The 10,915-nt window shown below is 46.6% G+C and overlaps 1 protein-coding gene across 3 annotated transcripts in view; it reads left to right on the top strand.

Annotated features, from left to right (window-relative positions):
* Positions 1-725: 725 nt before the first annotated feature.
* The window catches only part of PARD3 (par-3 family cell polarity regulator), a 568,363-nt gene continuing 558,173 nt past the window's right edge, over positions 726-10,915 (top strand). For 2 of the 3 annotated variants that reach the window (XM_035129014.2, XM_035129013.2), the window contains exon 1: positions 727-1,399. In XM_035129014.2, coding sequence (XP_034984905.1) covers positions 1,280-1,399 — 120 coding nt within the window. In that variant the 5' untranslated portion in view covers positions 727-1,279. Of the gene's footprint in view, positions 1,400-10,915 lie in introns of all 3 variants that reach the window. The other variant, XM_035129016.2, reaches the window with a different exon arrangement.

The following is a 10,915-nucleotide window of genomic DNA, read 5'->3' as shown; positions in this document are numbered from 1 at the left end:
TGAGAACCTGCAATTTTTTTTATCCCACAAATGCTCCACTTTTGTGGTGCTATAGCATAAGAGTGCCCCTCTAGATGGCAATAATGTGATGGTGCAGAGGAAGTATCACAGAACAACTAATAAAGTGGAATGATGCATGGATGGTTTGGCATAAATCCACCACTAATGTACTACTACTGTATAAACTGGCATGTTGCAAAATACACTTACAAAAAAACAGTCTGAAGGGATGCTTTGAGGAGAGTAAGTCTGCAATCCTAAACCCACTTACTTCCCGACCACAGTGGAGCCTACTTGTGCGTCAACATGCACAGAATCCTGCTGTTACTCTCAGTGGAAAGTAGGCATGGGCCGGCAGCCTTACTCCTCTCCTAACGCTGCGCACATTTTCCACCGAGTAATCCCGAACCAGCTGGGGCTGCGCATCTGTTGCGGATCACCCAATCTCTGGAGCCACAACTGCTGCGTGCTCACTTAATTCCACCAAGGCGGAGAGGTTGGCGCCGCAGCACCCACCCCATTTAAGACTGCGGCCTCCCTGGACAAGGAGACGGTTTGCAAGACGAAAGTTACTCCCGAATAAACCTGTTAGCGGGAAAGCAAAGAGTCAGGAAGTAGGGCAAAACTTTCAAAGTGGTAGGAAGGTGGAAAACAACCAGCTCTCCGAGAAAAGAAGAAGAGAGCTAGCGGATACCTAGTGCGCCTGGCCATGCATCTGACCCCTTAACGGGGCGGGGCGGGGGGAAGACTTGGAGAGCGGCTGGCGAAGAGCAATGCCCTGCACGGCCTTCGCGGGGAGACAGCCCGGCCCTTCCCGTGTCGCAGGAGTGAGGCAAGCCGCCGCCTAGCTGCGCGCAGGAGGAGACGCCGAACAGGTGGCCAGAGGCAGCGGCTGGCGCGCCAGGAAGGGAGCGGGCGAGCAGCGAGCGAGCGAGCAAGCAAGCGAGGAGTGAGCATGCCTGCTTAGCGCTGGCAGCGGCGGCGCCCCGCTCCTCCTCCCCCCGAAGCATGTGAACGGGCGCCCGCCCGGGCCTCCCCCTTCGCGCCGCCACGGGACTCCGCCGACTTAGTAGCTGCAGGCTCCGCCACCCGCCCGCCCTCGGGCCGGGCTCCCGCTTGGCGCTGCTGGCCGGGCGCGGAAGCGGGGAAGCGCGAAGGGCGAGCTGAGCGCGCTCGTCTCCCTCCGCGCTGCCCCCGATCGCGGGCTGCGCGTAGTAGCAGCGGGCTCCGGGAAGCGCCGGGCCGAGGATCGGGACCGGGAGCCGCGCTAGGCGGCAGGATGAAAGTCACCGTGTGCTTCGGCCGGACCCGGGTGGTCGTGCCCTGCGGGGACGGCCAAATGAAAGTTTTCAGTCTGATCGAGCAAGCGGTGACCAGGTACAGGAAGGCGATCGCCAAGGTGAGTGTGTGGGCGCGACGTGGGGGCCGAAGGGTGGGGTGGGGGAGCTGGGCGGCGGGGAGGGGGAGAGAACTTGGGCGAGGTGAGCAGGAAAGACGGGCTGGAGGCGAAGGAGCAGCAGCAGCTGGAGGAGGAGGAGGGAGAGAGAGGGCGCCTGGGATCAATATGGCGCTTCCTGGAGAGGGGAGGGAGCTGGAAAGAGAGGCGAAAAGTGGAGGCTGGCGGGGAAGGAAGCGAGAGGAGCGAGGGGGGCTCCGCTCGGGACACCCCCAGCCCGGAGTTGGGAGCTTTATCAGCTAAGCTGTAGCTGGTTTTCGGAAAGTCTCCCAAGGAAGCGTGGACGAGAGTTTTGGGGAGTAGGGATCGCTTCCTCTCGCTTTCCGTCGTCGTCCGCTGCCGCCTCCCCCTTCCCGCCCCGGGACAGTAAACTTTCAAGCGCCCCGAGCTCTTGTATCCGTCCTGTTACTGATCCAGAAGGAGGAGAGTGTGCGTGAGAGAGAGAGAGCGCACGATTGGAAATGGGAAGCTTCTGAGTTTGGGGCTGGCTGAGCATCATGGCTCCTTTTCTCCCTTTTGTGCTTCTTCGCTGAGATTTGTGGTTCTTGTGTGTTGTTTTTTAAAGTCAGGTGTGGCGAGATACACAGTTGCAAAAGAGAGTCGCGCGTGGCTTTTGGGCCTGAACTCTTTGTTGCACGTTTTTGTTTTTTTGTTTGTTTTTGGAACCAGCAAGTGGTCGTCGTGGCTGTAGTTCAGCCTCTCTTTCCCCATTCCCACTTCCAAAGACCCCCGCCCACCCCCTCCAATCACGTACTGTAGTTCTTCCGAGGAGGAGGATGGTGTTGGGGAGCTGCTTATGTTGCATTCATCGCCTATGCACGCCGCGGGTTGCAAGGCACAGCTATGCTGTTAGATGTCATTTAAGGCTGACATCTCTCCAGTTGCAATTGTTACACGGAGTTGTAGTTCGGCGTTTTTGTTCAGCAGCAAGTTATATCCACAAAGGTTTGTGGGTTTTTAAAAAGAACAACAACGCTGTGTTATTATTTTTGAAAGAAAAAACCCCCCATTCTTCTTTCATTCCTTCCTGCACCGTGTAAATTTCACCCCACCCCCTCTCTTCGGGAGCTGTGGTTACTGCAAAGAATTGAAATCCAGCCCCAGGCTTTCCAGCTAGTCCAGGCCGGAGAGAGAAAACCCTAAACATGAAATCATGGAGTTCTCATGCATAGGAATAGTAACTGAGTTCTGCTATTAAAAAATAAATAAACTCCAAGCTTTATTTTTCTTCCACCTCCTTTCAGCTCTCAAACACAGAATTGGTTAACTAAAGCAAAAATTAGATTTCTTTTTTTAAAAATTCTTTTAAGTGAGTTCTATTTTCCTGAAAGATAAATAGCTGTGCCATGATTATAATTGTGCAGGTCACATTTTGCACAAATTATGGGCTGTACCCAACTAAGTGCTACTCAGAATAAACCCACTGATATTAATGAGCATAGGTTAGTCACTTTCATTCATTTTGGGGGCCTCCTTTGAATGTGGCTTAACATTGGATGCAGCCACCATATCCTCACCATGCTTCCTGAAACACTGTCAACATGCAGAGTGTGTTTGCCTACTTTTATATGGGGAAGGAGAGAGGCTGTAAGACATTCCAGGGACTGAAATCCCTCCTTTGCACCATTGCCTTTTTGGGTGCTGGGAAACATAAGCAACTGTTTACTTGTGGGTTCCATGAGGTGCTGAACAAAATTAGACTATGCTCAGAACTGTAACTGCTCTGTTGTTCTGGAGCACACTGTCCACTGGAGTTCACATGTCCTCCTGCCTCATAGAGAGCTTGCTTGGATTTCTACTGGATTTGCAGGACCCCTGCAAAATAATAATAATAATAATAATAATAATTCTGATATAGTTTTGGCAGAATACATAGCTATCTGTAATGTTCAGCTCTTCTGCCTTATTGTAAGATACAATCCCTTTTTTAAGCAGAAAGAAAATACATTCTGTAATTCTGTAACTTTCCCTTTGACTGACAAGTTGATTGCAGGCTTTCATTCTAGAGATGTTTAGTTCTCATCTCTATCTTGTAGCTTGGGGAATTTTTTTCGGGACTTCGTTTGGAATTGAGAGAGAGCATAGGTAATTACAGGAAGGGATGTTTGGGTAAGCCATACAATCCTTTTCTGTTGATATTCCTACTTCCCACCATATTTTAGAACCGTGCATTGAAAATAACAAAACACAGTAGATTCTTGATTCAAAGGTAGCTGGCAAATAAGTCTTGTGTGTTGACAGTGCTACTTGTTCTTGGTGGGGTGGGGGACCAAATCCATGGGAAAATCCAAATGACATAAGGAAATACAAAAAAAGGCCCCTGTTAGGAAAATAAGCAACCTATTTATTTTGGAAAACAAAATACCCAATCGAGGTATGTAAGCTCCTAAGAAGTGTTCTTATTCATAGCTTGAACCCCCATCCAAAGTGCAATAAAATGCCTTGCTGTGGAGAGGAGAGCTGGCTTTTAGTGAGAGACAAGCCCAGCAGGTTGTGAGTCATATCAGAATGGTTGGTAGAGGCGGCAGCAGCAGCATGTTGCCTGTAAACCGCAGGACAGCGTGAAAAGAACGGTGCTGTTGCTTATATAGCACTGCCTTTGACATGCCCAGCACCACTTAAAGCCAGATGAAAGGTGGTGCGTGATGGAGTTTTCATTTTGAAACAGGCAACTGGAGATGATTGCAGAGGCACCTTGGGAAGTAGGGTATCACACATATAACAGGCTTGAGGTTGCTGCTGTTTTGCATGCTATGGGTTCGCTCTAAGAAAACTTGCCTGAAAGAGATTTTTATTGTATTTATATCTCACTTTTATTCCAAGGAGCTCAAAGTGGCATACCTGTTTCTCTCCCCTTCTCCATTTTATCTTGGCAACAACCCTGTGTGCTAGGCTAGACTGCAAGATATTAGCTCACCCAAAGTCACCCATTGGGGTCCATGGCTGAGTGGGGGTGTAGACTCTAGTCTTCTTCTTCTTCTTACTTCCAAGTAAGATTGTCTTCCATAAACACGGTTTTAACAATGGGCATTGCAGCCACCCCCCTTACTTTCAGCAAGTGTCTTCATACTCTTGTTCTCAAGAAGTTATCTTCCTCTGTTCCATCGGCCATTGATAACTTATTGGAATACAGTGTCTTAACTCTAGCTGAATATGTGTAGCTGAATGGGTATTAGGTTGCACATGGGTAGGGGAAAGAGATTAGAGAGGTGGCTCACGAGACTCCTTCAGTTGTGTGGTTAAAAGGTGTTTTGACAGAGTTTCAAGTTTGCTTTTCGCTGTTTGCTCTCTGCTTCCCAAACAATTAATGTTTGGGATTGTTTCAACATTGTACCACAGCAAACTCAGGGTTGCTACAAAGTGTTATTTGGAAGTACGCTCCAGACAATCTTGTTTTCCTAAGTGCAACAGCAGTACGTATGATATAATGGTACACAAACATCAACCTGCAGCATTCGTGCTTTGCGCACTTAGGGGCACACTTAAGATGTTTAAGCATATACTTAAAAATCTAATGTATGAAGAATCCCTTTGTTTTTGGAGAGAGATGGCTCTCACTCAGATACGCCAACTCACATTGTATGGGGGTGGGTGGGTGAGGACTTTAAGATGATGATGCTTTCAAGCTCTCAAACCCCAGAGGTGGTTCAGACATGTCAGAGGGGTGTAGCTTTGCTGCATGTCTGAATAATATTTTCATATGGCAATATTTTCATTCAGCAGAGATACCAAGGTATCTCCAGAACTTTATTAAGTTGTGCATTAAATATGCATCCTCCTACTCTCCCAGATCATCACATTATAAAAGTACTTAACTGAATACCTAAATATGCATTATGTGAAATGTTTTGCAGGCAGTGCTGCCATCCATAAGAAAATACTATGCTACTAATTTAAATGTTTGTTTATCCTATTTCTAACCTGCTCTTTACCCTATGGTTATAGTGCAGATTATAGCAATCAAATATACAATACTGAATGCTTTATGGGAAAGGGTGGGGAATCTGTGGTCCTCCCAGATGTTTCAAGCCCACAACTCCCATCATCCTTGACCATTGGCAGTGTTAGCTGGTGGTGATGAGAGCTGGAGTTGAACAAGATGTAGAGGTTCAGCTCACAGGTTCCCCGCTGCTGCTTTATGGCCTCACCCCATCTACAGAAAGCTTTATGGTATGGTTAAACCTGATTGGGAGAAATTGTACAATTAACTTCAAAATAGAGGATATGCAAATGCATGACCATATATTTAAATATTCAATTATACTGATAGATTGTCCTGCTGGTATTATTGGTCAAAATGTTTTGCATTTGAACGGTAAACCTTTGAAACACTCATTGTATTCTTTTTCTAGTCTTATGCAGGCAGTTGGCATTATTGAAAGTTTAGTTGACGTATTTGAATATGTTTTATGCATAGCAACTCCGGCCGGTGCCTGTGGGGTGTGTGTGTGTGTGCGCGCGCGCATGTGCGTGGGGGCGGTGAAAATGAAATTTCTTAAAAAACATGTCCCTCCTTTAAAACAATCTTAACACCAACCTTAATAAAGCCTAACATTAGCCACAGCCATCCCTTGTTTCTCCTGCCCAGGGGTCAGCAAGGTTTACCTCGCCTGGGCCGGTTCACTCCAGTGGAGATCCCTCCATGGGCCGGATCGTGCGCCTGCGTGAGCGTGCATGCCTGTGATTTCTGGCATCTGCGCAGATGCGATTTCAAGCATCTGCGTATGCGCAGACTCGATTTCCAGCACCACGGAAGCGAGTCCCCATGCCGCGCTGCGCTGGTTTAGTGCAGCACGCGGGGACTTGCCGAGTGGGTGGCTCGGTTTGGGGGCTGTTCATGGGCTGGCTAAACAACCCCCATGGGCCTTAGGTTGCCAACCCCTGCTCTTGCCTTTGCCAGTCCTCTTCTTCCTCTGTACCAACTCTGAAATGTAGATTGAGTGCTCTTTGGGGCATGTACCTTCCCCTTCTTAAGTTAGTTTGTGACAGGTAACATACACTATGTAAATCATGGGTGGGGAACCTTGATCATTCAGAAGTTGTTGGGCTTCATCATTCCTGACCACTGGCTGCGCTGGCTGGGGAGTGAGAGTAGTTGCAACTTGGGGGTGGGGTGTCGCATAGGTTTCCCATCCCTCGTATAAATAATTATTCTGTTGGGCCATCCTATGCATGCTTACTTGAAAGTAAATTCCATTGTGCTTACTCCAGGTAGACACGGTAGATTCCAGGTTCACCTATAAAAATGCTTTTACCAGAGGAAAGAATTAACCCATAAAAGCTACCATCAATTTAGGCATGACCAAGAGAGTGTGTGGGCGCCAACTTCCTATGCTCTTAAAACATTTCAAGAGTGGTAACCTTTTGGTGGAATGCTGGAAAATGACTGGTTGGCTTTTCATGCAGTATGAAATATAGTAGAGGATCAGCAGAGATGGAATGCATTTGGCAGTTGCTCTTCTACTGGATAGGATTATAGTGGTGCTTTTGGTGAGTTCCAAATATTTGCTGAGAGTACTCATCACAGCTTCTCCTGGACACCCGTATCTGTTTGTTGACTGGCAGGCTTGGAGTTGCAGCTATTTTGTACCCTTCTTCCTTGTGTTTAAACAAAAAATGAACAAGGTTTCATTTTCAAAGTACTGGAGAGGGAAGTCTGCATTTCAAAGCTCTGTAGTGCCCCTGTAGATACTAGCAACTCATTTCCTACTTTAAAGGCTTATATCCTATATAATTTATGGGACGCAGGTGGCACTGTGGGTTAAACCACAGAGCCTAGAGCTTGCCGATCAGAAGGTCGGCAGTTCGAATCCCTGCGACGGGGTGAGCTCCCGTTGCTTGGTCCCAGCTCCTGCCAACCTAGCAGTTTGAAAGCACATCAAAGTGCAAGTAGATAAATAGGTACCGCTACAGCAGGAAGGTAAACGGCATTTCCGTGTGCTGCTCTGGTTCACCAGAAGCGGCTTTGTCATGCTTGCCACATTACCTGGAAGCTGTACGCCGGCTCCCTCGGCCAATAATGCGAGATGAGCGCCGCAACCCCAGAGTCGGTCACGACTGGACCTAATGGTCAGGGGTCCCTTTACCTTTTTTATCCTATATAATAGTAGCAAACACAGTTTGAGTGCCACTTCTTACATAGCCAATCACAAGACAGAAGTTTCAGCAGGCTTCAGAAGCCCCAAGATTTGCAGAAGTTGCTCCCCCATCTCACCTCCCCAAAACAGGCTGATGACAACTGAGCACAGGACCAGCATAAGACATTCTGACACCTGAGGTGCACCACAAAATGACACTTCACCTCCAGGGAAGAAGGGGTGAGTGAGGATCAACATCAGGAACAAGCAGGGAACAATAAACATCCACCTTGGGATCTGCTGCCCCTGTAGATTCTGCCGCCTGAGGTGGTTGCCTCACCTTGCTTAATGCGTGGATTCTTGAGGGTTGTGTCCCTCTGTTCATAGGATGCTCTTTGCTTCAGCAGATTGGTTTCCAAGAATGGAGGGGGCAGGGAAGTGTTTGGTTTTTAAAAAAACAAACCTACCTTTCTCTTGCTGCCCCCATAGTATTCAAACAGGTCCTCCAACCCTTTGGACCAGATCCGAGGAAGGTTGCAGGGGAATGGGGGAACTGGCAAAAATGGCTTTTTCCTCTTCCATTCATGGAAACCTCTCCTGGATTGAGGAATCTTCCATGAGCAGGAAGCTGCAACTGGATGAAGCCCATAGCTTTAGGTCCCAGTGTCAAGTATTTATTCCTGAAGGGATTACTCAGTTTTGTTTATAGTTGTATGTGCTAATTGTAGAAGTAGTATGCCACAGCCCCTCTGACAGTAGTTTGGCACCCATCAGTTTTTTAAAATGTAAATGATACTTTTAATTGGGTGTGGCCACATTATTCAAATTAGCATTTTGCTGTCAAGCTCTTGGTAAGTACTGGGAGCAGACCTCTGTGGCAGAATCGCCTTGCATAAGAGAGTGCTTTGAAATATTTAGTTATTCTTTGTTTTCCAAAGCCACCCTTCCTCCTCCTGGAGCCCACCAGCCCTAACAATAACAATAAAATACGAACACATAAAAATGTTTAAAATATCCATAACATCTCCATAAAATTTATCAGCAATCAAAACATGAGGCAGGAAGCAATAAAACTGTTAAATTCCAGCACAACTATATTCCAAATACCTGGTGGAAGAAAAACATACATTTTGAATCTACACCAGAATATTATCAGGGGATGACTTGTAACTCCATGGTGGAGCATCTGCTTTGTGTGTGGAAAGTGCCAGGTTCAACCCCGGATGTCTCCAGTTAGGTTTGGAAGAGACCTCTGCCTCGAACCCTGGAGAGGTGCTTACAGTAAGAATAGACAGCAGTGAGCTAGATGAACCACAATAGCCTATCTTGGCATAAAGCTCCCATCAGTATGGAGGGCACTGGGTTTCATTAAGGATGGACTTCTACAATGGGGTAGCCACCACTGAAAATGCCCTGTTTCAATTCAACCCTCCATGTGCCATGCTAATCAATGGCATAATGATCTGCTCCACCCCCAGGTATATAAACTTCATCTTTATTTTGTTTCTACTATTACAGCTAAATGGAAGTGACTTGATAAAACCACCTTCCATTTGCTTTTGTTCATGAAAGTTTTGCCATCTTGTGGGAGGCTTTTGTGTGTTGGCACATCTGTTAGTGGTTTTGTATATTGTCCTTCACAGCAGAAAGCCTGTGAATTCCATCTTTGTTGATTCAGTGTGCAGCTCCTTTTCTTGCGTAACTGGTTTTCAGTTCTGTGGGAAACAAGTGTTTGAATTATACCTGTTAGAAAACTCTAAGAGCAAAATTGTAGAGCCTTCAGTCTTTTGACTCCTGATCAGTCTTCTAATGAAGGCTCTAGCTCCCAATTAACCCCAGGCCTAGGGGCTTGATCTGGCCCCCCAGGCACTTTTTCTGACCTGCTGACTGCCCCTGCTGATTTTGACACTGATGGCAAAAAGGAAAAATAATAATAAATTGGACAGTGCACTGGATTGGGTGGAGAGGTTTAAATCTTGCCCAACCAAGCACCCTGATGGAAATGCAAAGCACCTTTTCCTCTTGATCACCTGCATTGGATCTGTTGAGGTGGGCTGTTGTTGACTTGTACATGTGTGCAGCGAATATATGGTGGCCACACCTGGTGCTTGTGTGCAGTTTCCAGAAGGGTGATCAAAGTTGAATGCGGTCCTTGGGCCAAGAAAGGGTAGCTACCCCCTACTTATAGCTTTATGACTGCTATGAAAAGGGAGAAACATTGCGTTGGATCTCAATTTTACAGTAGTGCAGTCCTAAGTACATCTATTTAGAAGTAGTACATCCTATTGAATTTAGTGGGGCTAATTCTCAGGTGAGTGGAGTTAGGATTGCAGTCTCAGCTGTGCTTGGAAGTTATTTCAGTGGGTCTGCTATATGCATGTCTTGAATCTGGATCCAATCCATTGGCTCTCTGTAAGCTGAATATGGTCTTGATATGTGCCAGGGGCTATTTGACCTAAAATGTGAAGGTGTAGAGCAGGCACCCCCAAACTGCGGCCCTCCATATGTTTTGGCCTACAACTCCCATGATCCCTAGCTAACAGAACCAGTGGTCAGGGATGATGGGAATTGTAGTCCAAAAACATCTGGAGAGCCGAAGTTTGGGGATGCCTGGTATAGAGGGTCCCTCAGAATTTGGGGAGCACAGGAGGCTGCAACAGAAAGGGGTTTTGTTGTTGTTGTTGTTGCTGCTGCAAAAATTGTCTCCCCTGTTCTTATATTAGCACAGGTGTACAGATTACAGAACCTTTAGCCCACCATATGTTGTTAAACTACAATTCCCATTGGTCATGCTTCCTAGGACCAATGGAAACTGTAGTTCGGCAACACCCAGAGAGCCAAAGATTCCCCACTCCTGCCTTCGTGGATGTCTCTACTGGTTCCTGCACTGCTCTGCAAGAGGAGTGACAGGCTTGGATTTCCCCATAATCTTTAATTTCTGGTGGGTGTAGGTGTAGGGGGGTGAATGGGTCACTGGGCTAGGAGCCATCCATTTGGTTTCTTTTACAAACTGTCTTAATTTTATTTGGCAAAATATTTTTAGCAGTTGTGGATTTATGGAATAGTAGCTCCAATTGTTGTTTTTGAATAATGTGTTCCAGATGTGTTCCAAGATAAAAGGAGATGTTTGAACTAACTTGTTTGGTTTTTCCCAGTTTAAATAACATAAAATTCTAAATAGCCCATTGTTTATACCTACGAGACTATATTTTTCTCCTTATTTTTAAAGGCTGTGTGAGATAGCTATATTTTATTTTAATTATCAACTGCAAATATGTTTGCTTTTACTCAAAAGTAGCCAAAAAAGCTTACCTTAGCACATTTACACGGTGGAAAATCTACTTATTGGCCAAAGTGTGTGCCTGTGTGTGTGTGGCAAACT

Source organism: Zootoca vivipara, chromosome 12 (genome assembly GCF_963506605.1).
Source record: "Zootoca vivipara chromosome 12, rZooViv1.1, whole genome shotgun sequence".
NCBI classification, from domain to species: domain Eukaryota; kingdom Metazoa; phylum Chordata; class Lepidosauria; order Squamata; family Lacertidae; genus Zootoca; species Zootoca vivipara.
This window is presented reverse-complemented; position numbering and strand designations above follow the sequence as displayed.